Genomic DNA, 21,030 nt, shown 5'->3' with positions numbered 1-21,030 from the left:
CAACTTTTAATTTCACAGTTCTTGTTTCTTTACCTAAGAATTGTAAGTCTCACAATACTAGGTTGTATTTACTGAAATTCAAGAAAACTTACAGGGTGTCCACAGAGTCTTAAAAGTCTAAAAGGTCTTATATTTCAAAATTGAAATTTTAGGCCTTAAAAAGTCTTAAATTCACTGAAATATTGTGTTGTAGGTCTTAAATGATTTTAAACAGGTCTTAATTTACGTCCACATTTTTTTATTTTTAACTTTTTTATTGCAAAGAAATGCAAATCAAAACTCAAAGCTGTTAAGACATGTTTAAAGGAAATTCTGCAAATAAAATTCCCTAACCGGGGAAAGAAAATTACGCAACATATCCCTTTACATAATCTTCTATTAATACAAAAACTATTTACCACCATAACTGGGCCATTAGAAAAAAATTCTTAATGTTTATCACTGTTTAAGTCTAAAATTTCATTCATAATGGTCTTAAAGGAGTTCTAAAAAGTCCTAAATTTGACTCGAAGAAACCTGCAGAAACTGACTTAAATAAAATATAATAAAATAAAAATCTATAAAAAATAGTCCTTGTTACATTTCATCATTTTAATGTTGGTCTTCAAATGACAAGTTTATATATCACAATTTTTGATTCGTCTTCTACCATACTGTACAAGAAAAAAAAAACAATACAAATTTTAAGATGATGTCGCAATTATCTTTATATTGTGTTATCTCATATATATATATAATGCAATCCAAACTCTTTTTGTTTTCAGATATGGCTTCTCTCAATCTAAATGAGGGATCCAGTGGTGGTGGCTCTGACCAGGATGGTCTCGCTCCTCTTCCTGCTCCAGGAACAAACCCGTGGCCCCTCGGTGGGCAGCCTTACCCTTACCCGGGTTACCCCACCCCTCCGCCAGGCTTTCCTCCTGGATATTCAGATCCCTGCCACAGTTTCCACAGCGGCAGCGCAGGCAGCCAACAGAGCGAAGGTACAGTAAATTTGTGTGTGTGTGTGTGTGTGTGTGTGTGTTTGAGTTGGGGCGGGGGGGTGGGGGGAGGGGTTCTTTTTATATTCCAGTGGGGACTTAAACTTGAATGAGGAATTGTGATCTTGTGAAGTTAAATTGAGATTCCTTTGGGTAAACATGCTCGTAAAACACATTTTACTGGACGGTCCTGCTTTTAATGATTCCGGAAGACTTTTTTATGAAATGAACTCTCTTAAGGACATTTTTAGCAAAGTGACACCAGGAAAAATGTTAGAATTTTCATCATGCATTAGCGCTAAAAATCTTGTTTAATTTACTTATTTATTTGTTTGTTGATTTTTAATTGTATATTTATTATTGAAGTGTTCTTGCCATGAAAATAATAGTTGCTAACATGGCATTAAATAAAAAATATTTTACATTAAACATGCTCAGGCTGCACGGTGGCACAGTGGATAGCATGTTCGCCCCACAGCAAGTAGATTGCTGGTTCGAGCCTCGGCTGGGTCCGTTGGCATTTCTTTGTGGAGTTTGCATGTTCTCCCTGTGTTCGCGTGGGTTTCCTCCGGGTGCTCCGGTTTCCCCCACAAGTCCAAAGACATGCAGTATATGTGAATTGGGTATGCTAAATTCTCCATAGTGTATGTGTGTGAATGAGTGTGTATGGATGTTTCCCAGTGATGGGTTGCAGCTTGAAGGGCATCCACTGCTTAAAACATGTGCTGGATAATTTGGCAGTTCATTTCACTGTGGCGACCTCAGATTAATAAAGGGACTAAGCCGAAAAGAAATGACTGAATAAACATGCTCATAAATCACACCAAATGAAATATTTTGAAAAGGTAAAAATGCTGAATGTTTTCTGTGAGGGTTGATTTTAGGGGTGGTATTGGGGGATAGAACATACAGTCTGTAAAGTGTAACCATCATTTTGTTTATAGGATGTCCCCACAAGGATAGCAAGCCAGTGTGTGTGTTTTTTGTTTGCGTTTTGAACATTCAAAATGAGGAACACATACATTTTGGTCGGTCCTCACTTTCTGACACCTTTTTAAAATGTCAAGAAGTGTTCCTATTTCAGCAGTGTTTTTTCACACCTCCACCTGTGATAAGAGTGTGGAAAGAGGGTTGCATTAAAAAAAGAGATTTTCATCAAAAACACATCAACAATGAAAACACACACCCTGGTTATGCCAACAGCAGCAGTTAACAGAAGTTCTGGATTTTATTATTTATTATTAACGGTGACCAAATTTGTGGAGACTAAAATGAAAGTGAACTGGAACTGGGGTTATCATGTTATTAAATTTTCTTGCTGCTATTTATTGTTGAAACTTTTATCATGGTATATCATGATATTGGCCTAAACTGCAAAAAAGGATACTTTAAATGGGTGGTCCACTAGCATGTCTTATTTTAAACTTTAGTTGATGTGTAATGTAGCTGTGTGAACATAAACAACATCTCTGAATGTAATACGCTCAAAGTTCAATGCAAAGGGAGACATTGGCTTTAACAGAGTTAGCTTAGCAAAGCCTACAGCAAACGAAGTTTAGGCACTACAAAAAAATACATTCAGGCTAGTGAGATCACAAGGGCTTCTGGTTACATGCATTCACCACGTGCATACATCCTGCACAGTGAAGGGGTGTGGCCAGAGGTGCTGTAATGTTGTAGCAGAGAAAGCTTAAATGCCGTCCACATGCTGCTATTTCCACAGAGCTCATTCTGTTTCTGTATTTAGGCTTCCAAAGGACACAACACAAAGACAGAAGTGCTTACAGTTTAATTTTAATTATGTTCCAGAAAATTATTAAAAAATATATAGCTTGCATTTGACAAAGGACAGCTTCTAGAATCTCTCCTAGTTCAGTGCTGGATTCGGCTAAAAGTCCTCCAACCGACGAAGCTGTGGGTTGTGATCCACAACCTGTAAGTACTTTATTTGTTAAATTTGATCTATTACATGCACAGTTTCTAGCATTAATGGTATGTTGTAGCGAGGACGTTAACAAGGGTGTAAACAATGGGGAATTCTTTTTGGCAGTGCTAACAATTTAGCTACAAGTTCATACTTATCCGTTAAACCGCTGTAAACACCCACAATCGCTTTCAGTGTCTCAATTTGCAGCCGCTTTCCGTGCGTTCTACATCTCAAATGACAAACTCGCAAAAAATATGTGAACATTTTAAATTACTCACACATGCTTATTCCGAATATATGTGAAAGACACTTGTCAGATTTTAATTTAGAGCGCAGGCGTGAGGTTCAGCTGTGTGCTCTTAATTTTCTGTCCGACTCAGGCAAACTGATATGGCTGTTTACTCAGTGCAAAAGCGTGTGCTTGTAGGGGCTTGATGTGATGACATGGAGCCAATCCTCGAATCACAACACATTATGTTAGCTGACCAACCAGGAACTAGGAAATATGACAGTCGTTTTCATGTAAACTGAGTAGCTGTATATAATAAAAGATATATAAAAAATAACGTGATTTTTTACAAGTGAAGCATGAGCACACATTGCTTTGCATCTTGTAAACCCAACTAAGCCTTAAAATACACTGTGGACCACCCCTTTAACAGGTCTAATAACAAAAAATTACTTATTTTATATGTCCAGATGAATAAAAAATAAACGAAATTAAATATTAGTGGATCATAAAGTAACACTAAAATCTCATTATTCAATGTTGCTTTAATATTTCACATTCATTTAGTAGGGCAGATTAAACTCTCTGATAAAAAAAAAAAAATGCTTTTTATAAATGTAATTTCCACACAAGTTACTCAGTGTTAGTAGTATTTCCACACATGTTAGTACTAGGGCTGCTATATTATGGGAAAAATCATAGTCACGATTATTTTGGTCATAGTTGTAATCACGGTTATTCAAAACGATTACAGTTGGTCGAAATTATTAGCCCTCCTGTGAATTTTTATTTATTTTTTTATAAATATTTCCCAAATGATGTTTAACAGAGCAAGGAATTATCACAATATTTCCGATGATATTTTTTCTTCTGGAGAAAGGCTTATTTGTTTTATTTCGGCTAGAATAAAAGCAGGTTTAAATATTTTGAAACCTATTTTAAAGGCAATATTATTAGCCCCCTTAAGCAATATATATTTTTGATTGTCTGCAGAAGAAACTGCTGTTATTCAATCACTTGCCTAATTACCCTAATTAAGCCTTTGAATCACACTTTAATCTAAATCCTGGTATTTTGAAAAATATCTAGTAAAATATTAATTACTGTCATGATGATAAAGATAAAAGAAATCAGTTATTAGAAATGAGTTATTGAAACTATTATGTTCACAAATGGGTTGAAAAAAATCTTCCTTCTGTTAAACAGAAATTGGGGGAAAAGGGTCACTAATAATTCAGGAGGGCTAATAATTCTGACTTCAACTATATATAGACAGTTATTTTGCGCCCTGTAAATAAGAAAAGGGAAATAAATACAATAGAATAAAAATATGAAACAAACTACTTTAAGCATCTTCACTGTAAGAAAAATCTTTAATTGTAGCTACAAAAGTCCTTCAGTCAAGAGCAGTGAGGGAATTTGTCCTTTTGTTGTTTGATTAATGATAATAAAAACAGTCAGCAGCAGGATTATTGCGAGCTGTCACTTTAAGAGCTGTGCGGTTCTGATAAATGTGGTTTCTCTTTCATGTGTCTTTTGATTCTCAATTCGTTTGTTTATTACATAAATGAGGGTTAATATGAATAATCACTAAACACAGCGTTTTTACACCTATTTGACCATTAAAGCGCTCACATTGAGATGACTTTAGATATGTGTGCTCTACTCGTCTCTGAGGCTGAGCGCGCACACACACAACAGCATGCGTTCTTATTCACGCTTTTAAAAACATGAATGATTCAAATGTACATCAATGAACGATGCGCATCCCGTGCTGCAAAAGTTACATTATAGTACATGCTTTTAGTTATGTTCACGTGAAACTGAGCTTTGCAGAGCAACAAATTTGTACAACTGGAAAGGGGGCTGTATATGATGCAATAATCGTTTATCTCGATGAATGCTTTTTCATAATCGTTAGAAGCCAAAATCGAAACCGAATTTTCGATTAATTGCACAGCCCTAGTTAGTACTTAGAAAAGGAGAATCTACAATGAAGGTCAGCAGAGATGCTTTCTCACAATGACATTACACCTCATTCATTTCAGTGAGCTTTCTCATGAATGAATTAGAGAAATGATCAATATCAGATGACATATGCAAATTTTCCGTTCGCAATGGTAAATCACCACCAATGCTGATTAACTGGAGCATCATATTTTGTGAAGTACCTTCAACTTTGCTTTTCAAACCAGACAAACAAATTTGGTTACAAAAATAACAAATTTTCACTTGCTAAAAAACCCCCCAGCAATGTGCCTTTATCTTTATATGTTAGCAGTGCGAATGTTTACATGAATGTGAAAAAATGCACTGATAAATAAAAGGGAAAACCCCTCTCAGCTTAATTCTGCCAGTCATGATCCCTTGAGCTTCCTCTGTGTCTTTTTCTTTTACTTTCACATGTGAAGTAGCACTACACAGAGTGACCTGTTCTGCCCTTAGTGTGAAAGAGATGGAATTTGTTAGAGTAAAAAGGAAACCCCTAGTGGGTTTATTGTAAGTCTACGTGTAGGATTACGATCTAATACTACTGCATGAGTTTTGCTTTCAGTAGCTTAATGAACAAGGCAACCTGCCAGAATGACATCAGTGGCACAATTCTAGTAAACTATGTAAATATATTTTCATAAAGAGGGTTAATTATAGGGATGGGACGATAACCGTTTTCAAGGTATACCACGGTTTGGAAAACTCAAGGTTTTAAAACCGCCAAAACTTTCTGATACTTACTGTTACTAAGGTATGTGTAAGATTTGTTTATTTAATTTATTTTGTTGTTTTTTTAGGACAACAGTATCTCCAACAGAACGGATATCCAAAGATGCCATTTTAAATTGTAAAGAAATCTGTGTTTTTGAAACAAATGAATGCAGCAGAAGTCAATGATTCATTTAAAATATTTAGTCGGACATGTTTACTGTTCCAAAATATTTTCTCAAAAAAATAGTTTCTCAAAAAAAAAAAAAATTGGCTGCATCCGAAATTGCCTACTACTCAGGTGCTGCATTTGAATTGGAATTTACTACTCGACCGTGCAATGGTGCATCATGGGATAGCGTAGCGTCCCTCAGATGAGCACTTCAGAATCTCGCCGAAAGTAGTAGGTCATTCAGGTACTTCTCGCATACTGTTTTTCGATTTCTATGAATTCGGACATATTACTCAGCTCGCATACTGTTTTTAGCGTGCTATAAAGTATGGAAGTATGAAATTTCGAAAGCAGCCATTGTTTTCAAAGCGGAAAAAAAGTTCTTGTTTTTTACCCAGACATTTAAAAAGAATATATTTTAGAGCAGTAATCACAATACCGTGATATCGTGATATTTTTATCCAAGGTTTTCATACCGTTGGAACCTTATACCGGCCCATGCCTAGTTGATTGCTATGCTTTTTAGTTTCGACCCTTTATTTGGAAAATGTTTAAGATGAAGTTTTTTTAAGTAATGATTTAACCTACAGTTGTTAATCATGCAACCTTGCATGTTTACAAAGCAAACAAAGACTGATTCATTGCACCCTTGCTGAAATCGAAATCAAAACACAGTCATATATTTGACATATTTTTGGTTTAAGGGCATTTAGTTCTGATAGACTAAATATAGATGCATAGCATGCAATGCAATGTGGAAATTATATGCAAATTGGATGGAAATGGAAATGATATGCAAATTAAAACACCTAAAGATGCATTAGATTAAATAAAAGTCTGTTTAGTTTGTTGGTTTAGATTTTATTAATGCCAAAGGAAAATTCACATCACAGTAGAGTCCTCCATACTATAAGATAAATCAAATAAGTTACATACAGTATATAAAAAGACAATAATATTAACCTCCTAAACTCTGCTTACCTGGTACCGGGTCCATGATATCATTTACTTCTGCATTCTTTAAATTTTAAAGGGGCGTATTGGCCCAATGCCCATATAAGTGGTTCTGTTCTTTCATCAGTTTGAATAGAATAACATTTGCATAGGTTATGATCGAGACATTTTTCTTTTTTTTGATTACTGACATGTGCAGGAACCACCAAAATTAATTACAGCAACCTAGACCACACAGAACCTGAAATGTACACTTCCAAATTTGAGTTTTTTGGAGGTGTTTATTATAACACAGACAACATATACAATTATATTAACCACTTTCAACAGCGTTTTATCAAAGTTCAAAGGGTTTTCTTTAAAATGCTACCATATTTTTGCATTTACACATCTGCATGTGAATTTGGGAAGCTTTTAAATTTGGGTAGGCAAAATCCAGGTGAAAACCCCAAAATAGCACTTGACTTCAGGAGATTTAGTAAAATTATATTCATTCTGCAAAGCCTAGTTTCTAACAACGAGTACACACTAGTTCATATCGACAGTATTAATGCCATAACAATTCAGCTTAATTCATCTAGTATGACTTTAGTTATACAATCTGATCACTGTTGGTAAAAATGACTTCCTGTATCGTTCATTGTAACATCGGGGCTGAATTAATACTAGATGAATTAGATTAGATATGGACTAGTGTCTATTTGTTGTTTGAAACTAAGGTGTGCAGTACTAAGGTTTTTAACAGTTGCAGTAGCTTGTGATTTAAGGGTGTTTTCTGTTTTTTTATGCATTTCAGATCTTCGTCTCTTCTTCATCAGCTATTAATGTTGAAAGGTTTAACACTTTTATTGACATTTTTAGTAGTTTTAAATATATTCTGGGGTCATTGTTTTAAATTGCTGTACAAAAATTAAGTAATGAGCGAACTGTTTCACTGTTATTTAATTTTTTTTTAAGATTACTAAAAAAAATCAATATGTGATAAACTAAGCAGTTATATTTTGATAACCAAAAGTTGTTAAAGCAGAGATTGTAATGCACTTTGAAAGCGCAAGTACACACACACGTATATACACATACACACATACATACAAAAACCAACCATGAATCATGAGCTATGGAAAATTGTTAATTAACTGGTATTTTTGCAGGTTTTTATAGGTATTTATATAGGTATTTTCTGAGCAGGATATTTTTTTATATTATTGCTTTTAAACAAGCACCAAAATAGCACAAGAACTTTTAAAGCTATTAAGAGTAATAATTCATAACAATTTGTTGATGTTGTAATTTAAAATCAATTTATTAATACTTTAATTAATACTTTGATTAATTGTCAATATACACTCACTGGCCACTTTATTAGGTACACCTGTCCAACTGCACGTTAACCCAATTTCTAATCAGCGAATCACATGGCAGCAGCTCAATGCATTTAGGCATGTAAACATGGTCAAGACGATCTGCTGCAGTTCAAACCGAGCATCAGAATGGGGAAGAAAGATGATTTAAGTGACTTTGAACGTGGCATGGTTGTTGGTGCAAATACGGGCTGGTCTGAGTATTTCAGAAACTGCTAATCTACTGTGACTTTCATGCACAACCATCTCTAGGGTTTACAGAGAATGGTCCGAAAAAAGAGAAAATATCCAGTGAGCATCAGTTCTGTGGGTGCAAATGCAGTTCTGAAGGCAAAAGGAGGTCCAACCCGGTACTAGTAGGTGTACCTAATAAAGTGACCGGTGAGTGTAATTATAACCTTTAAAACATAGAGTAATAATATAGAGTAATATAAAATTATATAAGAATATTTATAGTATAATGAATTGGACTTAAACAAGTTGATTGTGAGTTAACTTGCCACATTTTTAGTGTGAGATACTTGTAATATTTGTTGATTTAGTGAATAGAAGTAGGCAAATTAATGTCTCATGAAATCTGTTTTAACAGCAATATTATGGAATAAAATCACTGTCATTAATATTTCATGCGTAAATAAAATTCACGCATCAGTAATTATAAAATTGTAAAGGAAAACGGAGCGTACTTGTAATTTTACGAGGGTACAATTTCAAAATCTGCGATTAGAACAGACACCGATACAACATTTTGTTTTTCTGTTTGTTTATGACTGATAAATTTACGATGGGTGTACTTTACACACACGAATTACAGTTTCACCACGGACACAAAGTCCTGATTACGAGTACGAATCAAACAGCGAGACTTCACTGTCAAAATTACGTCACCGCTTCCACAGGCATTAATAAACAAGCGAGAGTCATCGATCACAACGGCGCACCTGCTGGACATTCGAGCTTACACACACCGTCTCAGATAAGATTTCTGTTATTCCCTCTTTGAGAAATGTCCGTCATGAGCTGTAATAAAGGTTGAGACTTAATGAGGTCTTATATCGCTGTGTTTCTTGGAAATTTTACAGAATCAAAATGAAGAACAGGCCGAGAATAGAGAGCTAACATAATGTCAGTTAACATTACAGGCAGCGAGCGCAGAGTCTCTCAGTGAATCACTTAACTATAACATGACATATGTTGATTAAGTCACCTATTTTAACTGTTTAAATAACTCTCAAATACTCTAAGATCACCAGAGAACACAAATTAAATTAGACAGATTTATCCAGTATAGGTAGATAAAACAAAGAAAAGTTTTACTCTTATCAATTAATTAACTTTAAATAAACCAGAATAAGCAAAATATAATGTGGTAATTAAACAATCACCAATATAGAACAAACACACATGGAAAGAGAGAAACACACCGAATAGTATACGGCTAAATGGTAATATAAATGTTTATGGTAATAGTTTATTAATTATAGTAATACAATATAATGTAACTAATAGTTTAATCAAGTAATATAACAAACAGATAATAACAAATAACATAACAAACATTTATATCAATAGTTACTAATACCTTACTTTGTACAAATTTAAAGATTATATATATATATATATATATATATATATATATATATATATATATATATATATATATATATATATATATATATCTGATCTTGTCACCTCCTCTCCATACATCAATGAGGAGCTTAATTATTCAGCTTTCAGATGACATACAGGTCTGTTTCAGATGATTGCCCCTCATGTCTGGTTTTGTGGTCCGGGGTCACATATTTAACATTTATTTATTTTGATTCATAGTCTCATAAATGTTTAACGTTACAAACTTCTGGTGAGCACAAACCCTCAAATATTTAAACTGCCTTTTGCTGATATCTTTATTACATAATAGATCAATATTCGATCTGGCTTTCAAAAAGGTGACTTAATCAACAGATGTCCTGTTATAGTTGAACACCGTTCAGTGATTCACTGAGAGACTCTGCGCTCGCTGCCTGTAACGTTAACTGACATTATGCTAGCTCTCTATCCTCGGCCTGTTCTTAATTTTGATTCTGTAAAATGTCCAAGAAACACAGCGAAAATAGACCTCATTAAGTCTCAACCTTTATAACAGCTCATGACGGACATTTCTCAAAGAGGGAATAACAGAAATCTTATCTGAGACGGTGTGTGTAAGCTCGAACGTCCAGCAGGTGCGCCGTTGTGATCGATGACTCTCGCTTGTTTATTAATGCCTGTGGAAGCGGTGACGTAATTTTGACAGTGAAGTCTCGCTGTTTGATTCGTACTCGTAATCAGGACTTCGTGTCCGTGGTGAAACTGTAATTCGTGTGTGTAAAGTACACCCATCGTAAATTTATCAGTCATAAATAAACAGAAAAACAAAATGTCGTATCTGTGTCTGTTCTAATCGCAGATTTTGGAATTGTAGCCTTGTAAAATTACGAGTACGCTCCGTTTTCCTTCACGATTTTATCATTACGGATGCGTGAATTTTATTTACGCACGAAATATTAATGACAGTGATTTTATTCCATACAATATTAAATTAAGTAGGTATGCTCCAATCATTAAATTGATATCAACCCATAATAACACCATACTAGTCACTAAATTTGCCCAATCTCATGAACTGCAATTTGATGACATAAAACATAAAAAGGACTAGAGTCAGAAATAAACCAGGCTTGAGGCAAAAAATACCATCAAAATGAACAAAAGTACCTCACATTCAAGATAGTCAAGCCAAAAATGTCCCTTCACAGCTGAACTAAACTATTGATGCAATCATGATTGAAGTAGAATGTGAAAGTGTGAATCAAGTGTCGATTTAGATTCAGCACCCTTATGCATTCCTTTGCAGCCCTGAGCATTCTAACCAACCCCATACATTTCTGTTGAGCTTAGAAACACAGTTGACTATCAGATGTGTTTAGATTAGTCAGGGACAGTTCCCACAAAAAAAAAAAAAAAAAAATTGGTGTTAATTTAAATGTAAATTTGGTGTTAATTTACTCAATAACAGGCAATAAAAGATGTCAGTTATTCTTCAATAGATTATTTAAGAAATATTTTATCTAATGGTCCATCCAAAGACTACAAGTTTATGTGTTAGTTAGCCAAGACTGATTCCTTCGCTTAATAATTCCACAATGTATCATCTGGAGCCATGGAGTATTCATTTGATTTTACTTTACTATGATTTTTTTTTTAACTCTCAATGTACCGTTAGCTGCTAACTTGCATTTTATAAGTCCCCAAGGACTATAAATTGAAAAATAAATAATCGTTAATGTTCTACCACCTAAATCTTGAATGGGCCAAACATTTTTGGGTTAAGCATCCCTTTAATGACTACAAAACTAGCTTAAAATATGGTAGCATCACAAAGTTGAAGGGCTTGTTTTATTTCTTATTTTTTCCGGATGTGTGAAATTGTGTGGTACATTAGGAATAGTTAGGTGACTTAATTCTCTCTATTCCCTTTGTTTTTGCTTGCCGCCTGTAGACTGAATGGAATTTTCATCTAGGTAAGGAAAACGAGTACTTTTACTTAAACACCCACTCGCTCAACCTGATCTCCCTGTCGTCTGGTTATATCAGTGGTTTTTTTTTTTTTCATATCACATGGCATATGATTCATTGGGATGGCCCTTGTTACTCCCATGCTGTGTTTTTGTTTGCGTTTCTTGTGTGGGCATGTACAATCCTTAATCTTTATTGTGATTGAGAGTCAGACCAATTCTCTTTATATAAAAAAGAGTATTATGCAATGCACTTATCTTTACTTGTCAATGCCTGAATCAACTAGGACAAAAAAGAAGTATGTACCTGATGCTGTATGACGTGATATGTAGCTTATCAAATAGTGGGAGTAATGAACTCGCCGGAACGGTCAAACATTTTTTTCACCTATGTCATTCTGACCTACTTCCAATCTTAGCATAGTTTAAAGGCAGTGACGCACCAATGCAAGATAAACGAAGATTTAAAGGGATTGTTCATCTAAATAGGAAAATTCGTCATCATTTACTCATCCTTGACTTGTTTCAAACCTGTAGGAGTTTCGTTCTTCTATTGAACATAAAAAAATAGTTTAAAGAAAAACTAAAATCTGTAACCATTGACTGCCATAGTAGGACAAACAAATACCATGGAAGTCAATGGTTACAGGTTTTTGACTTTCTTCAAAATATCTTCATTTGTGTTCAACAGAAGAAAGAAACCTCTCTATATCAACAGCTATCTTGAGTCTGTATTTCTGATACAAATAAGTACTGCAGATATAAAGTGGAAATCAAAATGAAAGAGTAATCGGCAATTTCCTAATTTTGAAGTCAACACATAATCCGATTAAAAGTTTTGCTAACAGAAGACAAAAAGGAAGTTTTTTTATGTGTGTTTCATATTCAGATGAAGGCAAAATGATTAGCCCTCCTGTAAACTTTTTATACATTTTTTTTTTATATTTCCCAAATGATGTTTAACAGTGCCAGGAAATGTTCACAGTATTACCTAGTATATTTTTCTTCTGGACAAAGTCTTATTTCTTTTAGTCCGCACCTAAAGTGCAGACTGAGATAGGAAAAAGGCTTTTCAATACACAGCAACTGTTGCATAGAAAAATCTACAAACAAAGATGCAGTTTAAAGAATTGATTTCACTAAATGCTTTTAAAAAGAGTATTAATGATTTAGAAATTGAAACAGGCTTGTAGATGTTTTGAATAGTTTGTTTGTCAGTGTGATTCATGTTAACTGGCAATTGTTTTTTGTTTGTTGTCTGATAGACACATTACCGCTGTGTACTGCCGAACCTTGCTCACGACGCTCTTGTGAAAGAGATTTTTATGTCTTTCCTAATAAAATAAAGATTCTAATAGTAATAATAAAAGTTTGCCTGGAAAAAAAGTAGTTTTTAAGGAATAACATTTTTAAAGGGGAAATTAAGCACTTTAATGAAAATATATTAAACATACTCAATGTAAGCATTTAGAAGAAAACGACATGTTTTACTATAGATTTTAGACCTAGGGCGCCGCCATCTTGGAATGTCGCTGTATCTGACCTCACGGGGTTGGTTCCGTTCTCTCAGCTGAATGGATACAATGGAAGTAAAGGAAACTGTAAAGCCTAATTTAACCCAATGCGTGAAGTTGTGGGTGTGAAGCTGATGCAAATACAAACATCAGATGTGTGTCTAATATAGAAATATCTATATTTATTCTATTTTTAGTTTTTCCCTTTTAATTGCCGATCATTTGATGTGCTTTGCCCCACTCTCAGTATTACGCTGCCTGACTGCCTGTATAGGTTTCATCCAGGGTTTCAACCAGGTCCAGTGCTGACGTAATGGGGCGGGTACTTTCACTTTTCACTACTACAGCCCTCACCGCTTTTGGTGTTCAAACCAAACTAAGATCAGTGCAGTTTTTCACATGGCAGGTTTTACATCCTTCATACATGTTGAGAGATCGAGTTGAGTTGATCGACTTGAAAAGGGAATATGTCTTGACAGACGTGACTTAGTAAAGCGTGAAGTCATGTAGGATTTAAATCGTTGCGTTAGTCTGAATTTAAATCCCCTCGTCAGGCAGCACTGGAGCAGCGTAAGAGAGTGGACCAAAGCGCATCAAACGAACAGTATTAACAAAAAAAAAAAGCACAACTTAAGACACTTAAATGCTTTGTTGTATTTGCACCAGCTCTGCGATGCACGTCCACAACTGTATGCATTAGGTTAAATTAGGCTGTCCAGTCTCTGTGTTCAGTCCGTTACAATCACAGTCAGGCAGCGTAATACAGAGAGTGGATCAAAGCACATCAAATAATCGGTAATCAAAAGGGAAAAAATAAAAATAGAATATAGATTTTTATTTTTTATTAGACACACATCTGATGCTTGTATTTGCAACAGCTCCTTGTCCACAACTTCATGCATTGGGTTAAATTAGGCTTTACAGTCTTCTTTACTTCCATTGTATCCATTCAGCTGAGAGAACGGACCCAACCCTGTGACGTCAGATACAGCGACATTCCAAGATGGCGGTGCCCTAGGTCTAAATGCTATAGTAAAACATGCCGTTTTCTTCTAAATGCTTACATTAAATGAGTTTGTTTAATATATTTTTATTAAAATGGAATCCAATGTACAAAATAATGTAAACTTGACTAAGTGCTTCATGAACTTTAATTAGTTATTAGAATTAAATTAATGTATTAAAACTGTTGTTTACAATGTGTTAAAAATCATCTCTCCATTAAACAGCACTTTTTTTAAGAATTCAAATTTCACGGGAGGGTTAATAATTTTGCTTTCATATGTAGTGGACATAAATTACTTATTTTCTCAAGCACAGCAAACAGATATTTAAAAAAGAAGATATAGAGCATAGATACAGATTTAACTGAGGTCTAAAATGTTTTAAGCTTGTCCACTTTCAGCCACTTCCAGCGAAAAAAATGGAAACTGTAATCAAGCAACTAACCATATCACAGCTGTTAACCAAAATAAAATGTCGTTGGCCTTGTTGAGTCTGGTTAGCACATGGTTTTACATTCACTCTTAAAGAAAGCCAACTTTATCAGTTAGAATATATATGACATTTCAGCCATCATCCAGACATTCATTTTCTAATTGACATGGCGTTTTCACTTTGGTTGCACAGACTCTTTTGTTACTGGAGCACCACTCCAGCATAAGCTTTTCAAGGAACACTCTATTTTATTTATTTATTTTTTTTGGAGACAGGCTTATTATACAACTCTTAAAATTGTACAACTTGACAGTTCGGTTTTTTGAATCAATTTAGCTGATCTCCAGGCTTGACAGCAGCACTTTTAGCTTAGCTTAGCATTAATCATTGAATTAGATTAGACCATTAACATCTTGCTCAAGAATTAAAAAAAAAGAGTTTCAATAGTTTTGCTATTTAAAGCTTTTGCAGTTACATCATGTTATATGACTGATAGAAAATGATAGGTTGCTATTTTCTAGGTCAGTATGGCTAGGAACTGTACTCTCATTCTGGTGTAATGATTAAGGAACATTTCATTTTCAGCTGCTCTTAGTACACTAAGGAATTACGTAAAGGAATTAAGTTAACTTATTAGGTTTAACAAATTTAATTGGATTCAACAATTAAACCCCCCGATACCCCCCCCCCCCCCCAAAAAAAAAAAAAACTTAAGAATTGTGTTTTTTCAGCTCATTTTAAGCAGTTTGACCAGTCATTTTTTTTTTTTGAGTGTACACATTTTAACTACCGAAGCTTGAGGCTTTAAATTAGAAAAATTATCAAAACTCTTTTTTTGAAATTTTTGAGGGAGATGCTAATGGTCTAATCCGATTCAATGATTTATGCTAAGCTAAGCTAAACTAAAAGTACTCCTGTCAGGCCCGGGTATATCAGCTGAATGAATTTTTAAAAAATGGTAAAACTGGGGTGTTCTTTTAAGAACAACAACAAAAATAACACTAGTCTTCTCCAATCGATCACATTTCTTTCTCTCTGCAGGCAGCAGAAGCAGTGGCTCAAACCCCAGCGCTGGCAAAGGACGCAGGGCCTCGCCCCGAGAGAAGGAACACAAGGCACCCTGCTGTGGTGGCAGTGAATCAGAACTGGTCACATGGGTCACAAGAAGGGGCGAAAGAGCACCCAGTCAGCTGAGCCACCAAAGCCACAGCCGCTCGGCCGCCAGCCAGTCCCAATCCGCTTACAGTCACGGCCACACACAGTGCCACCTCATCCCACAGCACAGCCTCAGCTTCAGCTACAGTCATGCTCCATTCATTCAGCCCAGTCATCTGTCTTGTGCCCACAGCGAGAGGAGTCACGGCTCTTCTTATGGCCCGCCGGGTTTACCCCCTCCCTACTGCCTTGCGCATCTCGCCCCCAAAACAGCCACGGGCAACAGCAACAGCCCGCCCGGAGCTCCTCCGGTTCGAGAGATTGGAAACGTCCCGCCAGAACTCACAGCAAGTCGGCAGTCTTTTCAGCACGCTATGGGCAATCCGTGTGAGTTCTTTGTGGATATTATGTGACAGGAGAGAGTGCCTTCAACAGTTCACTTCATGAGGTTTTGCTACTGACGATCCGATACCTGCACTGAGAATGTACACACTGATGCACAATCTAAAGGAAGAGTTCACCTAATGCTGGAAATTCTGTCGTTTGCTCTAAACTTATTCTGTGAAACAGGAAAATCTGTTTAGTTGACTAACGTTAACTGAAACTATGAAATTATTTCATTTATTAATTTTCCTTTGGCTTACTCCCTTTATTCAGCAGGGGTCACCACAGTGGAATGAACTGCCAACTTATCCAGCATATGGAAACTGGGAAACACCCATACACACTCATACACTAAGGCCAATTTAGTTTATTTAATTCACCTATAGCGCATGTCTTTGGACTGTGGGGGAAACCGGAGCACCCGGAGGAAACCCGCACCAACATGGGGAGAACATGCAAACTACACACAGAAATGCCAACTGACCCAGCCGGGACTCGAACCAGCGACCTTCTTGCTGTGAGGTGACAGTGCTAACCACTGAGCCACCGTGTCGCATGAAATTATTTATTTTCAGTAATTTAAATAAAACTTAATTAAAATATACACATAAAAAAATGAGTGTTGTAATATTTCTAAAATATTATTAAAATTATAACTAGGATGAATTCAAAATAAACAATTATACAGTTAAGCTGTTTTAAACATGTATTTTAAATAGCACATAAGAAGCACATACAATTGCGACATTTTAATTTAAATTTAAATGAACGCTTAAAAAATGCATTCATTTTAGTATATAAATAATACTTTTATTATTAAGTATTATTATGTATTATAGCTATTTTTTCTAAATCACAAATAAAATGCACATACAATTTCTATTCAATCTGACACTAGATATTAGTCAGAGAACCACAGCACCAAAATACTTCAACTGCTCCAATCTAACAGCAGAACACAATTGCATTTTCTTTCTCTTTGAATTAAGCAATAGAACAACATATTCTTGCATTAAGAACAATATAAAAAACACAAACCAAATAAAATAAAGTCAGAATTATTAGCCCCCCTTTTTTTCTTTTTTAAATATTTCCCAAAGTATGCTTAACAGAGCAAGGAAATTTTTCACAGTATGTCTGATAATATTTTTTCTTCTGGTGAAAATCTTATTTGTTTTATTTCGGCTAGAAAAAAGCAGTTTTTAATTTTTTTAAAAAACATTTTAAGGTCAAAATTATTAGCCCCTTTAGCTCTTGTTTTTTCTATAGTCTACAGAACAAACCATCATTATATAATAACTTGTCTATTTACCCTAACCTGCCTAGTTAACCTAATTAACATAGTTAAGCCTTTAAATGTCACTTTAAGCTGTGCAGAAGTGTCTTGAAAAATATCATGGCAAAGATCAAAATGAATCAGTTATTAGAGATGAGTTATTAAAACTATTATGTTTAGAAATGTGTTGAAAACAGAAATTGGGGAAAAAATAAGCAGGGGGGTTTAATAATTCAGGGGGGGGCTATTCTGACTTCAACTGTATATAATAATAATAATAATAATAATAATAATAATAATAATAAGAAGAAGAAGAAGATAGATAGATAGATAGATAGATAGATAGATAGATAGATAGATAGATAGATAGATAGATAGATAGATAGATAGATAGATAGATAGATAGATAGATAGATAGATAGATAGATAGATAGATAGATAGATCTATACATTGACTGCTTTTAAGTATGTAATTCTCATCAAATACATTTATTCTTTTTATCATTCATTCATTTTCTTTTCGACTTAGTCCCTTTATTAATCTGTGGCTGCCACAGTGTAATGAACCGCCAACTTATCCGGCATATGTTTTACACTTCCAGCCACAACCCAACACTAGGAAACACCCATACACTCTTGCATTCACACACATACACTACAGACAATCTAGCTTTTTCAATTCACCTATCCGCTTGTTAAATGTGACATCACACGAAGCGGCTTCTGGGTCCAAGCGCTATATCAAACTGTATGGGGAGACTCATCAAATGGTAATAATAAATGTTAAATAGTTAAAATATTGGTGTCTGTGATTCAAGTTCAGAGACTGTTGTGTACACTATGATTTCATATAAATATAATGTGTGATATGACTAAAAAGTGGCCATAAATATTTTCTCAATTCAAATTAGTAGCGGCTTGGACCCGGAAACAATATTCCACTCGTCATAATTTAACAAGTGGATAGCACATGTCTTTGGACTGTGGGGGAAACCGGAGCACCCGGAGGAAACCCACGCTAACACGGGTAGAACTGACCCAGCCGGGCCCAAACCAGCGACCTTCTTGCTGTGAGGTGATCGTGTTACCCACTGTGCCACCGTGACGCCTTTATACTATAAAATAAATCTAAAAGTGATCATGTTTTTTACGATTTATTTATAACAGTATTTTCAAATATTATTTTAGAAACCGACTCTAGAAGTGCGTACAATTACTAAAATTTAAGCAAAAATTTTGATTTAGTTACAAACATGTTTTACATGTTTAATATGAAGATGAATATCCAATTAATTTCCATAAAATGAAAGTGGATCGTTTATTAAATGATTAACAACATGTATTAAGCAGCCCAGGCTACTTTCATTTTACTTTTATGATAACTTTGAAAGTTTGATTTTTGTTCATCATATTGGAGCTTGACAGCCCCAGTCGACACACTTCTTGTGTGTGACAAAAAACTCACGAGAATATCAATTAAATATTAACTTTTATTGTTCATCACAAGTGTGCAAGCATTTGAAACATGAGCAAATGATGACAGAATGTTCATTTTTAGGTCTGCTCTTCCTTTAATGTCCATCCAATGTTATTTAGATCAGCGAAGAACACTTAAAAAAAAAAAAGCACAATCGCAGAGCTAGTTCAGACTCTGGCACAAAAACACAGCAGTAGCAGCACAAGATAACACAATTACTAAGCTTTTATCAGGAATCTCGATGTATCCGATTGTCTGCTTCTTATACTCGGCTGCTCTGCACTTTGCACAAGTTACAAGCTAGACACAACAGTCCAAACCCTGACATATATATCCAATTGCATTTGATTGATAACCCTGTCGACAATCAGACATTGTTGTTATTACAACTGACATCCCTAAACATTGCTGAATGTATCGTCTTGGGATGCTACAACCACGTTAACTCTCTCATTAGCATGTTAAAGGAACACTCACTTTTTATTTTTGGAAATAGGCTATTTTGAGCCGATCTCTGGGTTTTGCAGGAGCACTTTTAGCTTAGCTTAGCTCATTGAATCGGTTTAGACCATTAGCATCTCACTCAAACATTTCATAAAGTGATATGTTTTTGATTAGGTTTTGAGAGTTTTACTATAAAGCTTGACTCTTCTTCTGGCTAGGAATTATACACTCAATTTGGCGTAATGATCAAGGAAACATGACTGCAGCAAGCATAATGTTATTACGCAGTGCTGAAAATAGTGCACAGTTAGATAATTTGCTAACAGTGACATATAAAATCAGCTTTGTTTATTTTATATCAGACTTAGCACAAATAAAATCTTTCTTGAGTTTGAGCAAGATGCTAATGGGCTAATCTGATTTAATGATCTATGCTAAGCTAAAAGCACTCCTGCCAGACAGAAATCAACTGAATAAATTAAAAACAGCTACAACTAAACTGTTAACTCTAGAGGAGTTGTAAAATGAGCAGATTTCTAAATAAAGTTGAGTGTTCCTTTAAACTATTGCTAAAAATGTTAATGTTGGACTCATGGTTGCCAAATGTACATGATGATACATTTTTGACTATAACAAACAGGTGCTTTTCTTCGCATCTGTGAACTGACTGTTCAAACATCACCAGTTGTCTTAGTACTGACCACTGTATTACAAACATCACTGTACAGATAATGCAGTAGAGAGCGTTTAAGGTGTAATGATACTAAAACAGGCAGATAGGATAACCAAATTCCCAGTTATTGAGTGGTCTAAAATGATTTTTTTAATGGAGGAAAGGACATGGTGTCTGTTATGGTCATGTTTACTTGTAAAGCAGTGAGGTGTTGTTTGAGAAAATGCGTTTGTAATGTTTTATTTTTTATATTATTCCATGAACTCATCTATCTGCCTGAGCCAAACCAGAAATGAGTTAGCTTGCTTTTTTTTTGGTCAAGCACTTTTGGACTGAAACTTCTGGGCCCTTTAGAATGAAAACACTGATTACAGTGGAAGCTGTTTGCTTTATTGTTTCTTGACAAAAGAGGAATAATAAATTGTAAATATAATGACACATATATATATATTATAAATATATATATAAAACAGAGAAAATAAAATGTATGTATGAAGAAGTGGCCAGATATTTTGTCTACTTGTTTTTTTTAATTCTTTAAAATAAACAACACACATTAAGTACTCTTATCTTAGTCCACTGCACCATCAAATCTCTAGTGATTTCCAGAAAACCTTAAGGCGGTGATATCAGCTTCAGTATCTGGTGTTTTATCAGCATGATTTATGCACTAGATTACTATAAAAACCAGATACTTTTCAGCTTACTCGTTATATAAAGTGTACATATCTGTATTTTGAAACCTGTGAGAACATTTTTATTCTCTGGAGCGTAGTTCCTGATAGTGGAG

General features: G+C 34.8%; 1 protein-coding gene across 1 annotated transcript in view; it reads left to right on the top strand.

Moving 5' to 3' along the window:
- Positions 1 to 20,742, top strand: part of dvl1a (dishevelled segment polarity protein 1a) — an 83,957-nt gene extending 63,215 nt beyond the window's left edge. Inside the window, 2 exon segments of the mRNA XM_056449730.1 lie at positions 765 to 983; positions 15,873 to 20,742. Coding sequence (XP_056305705.1) covers positions 765 to 983; positions 15,873 to 16,399 — 746 coding nt within the window. The 3' untranslated portion in view covers positions 16,400 to 20,742.
- Positions 20,743 to 21,030: the final 288 nt, after the last annotated feature.

The sequence above is a fragment of the Danio aesculapii genome, chromosome 23 (assembly GCF_903798145.1).
Source record: "Danio aesculapii chromosome 23, fDanAes4.1, whole genome shotgun sequence".
In the NCBI taxonomy this organism is placed as follows: domain Eukaryota; kingdom Metazoa; phylum Chordata; class Actinopteri; order Cypriniformes; family Danionidae; genus Danio; species Danio aesculapii.
The sequence above is the reverse complement of the archived record's forward strand: the minus strand, read 5'-3'. Positions and strand labels throughout refer to the sequence as shown.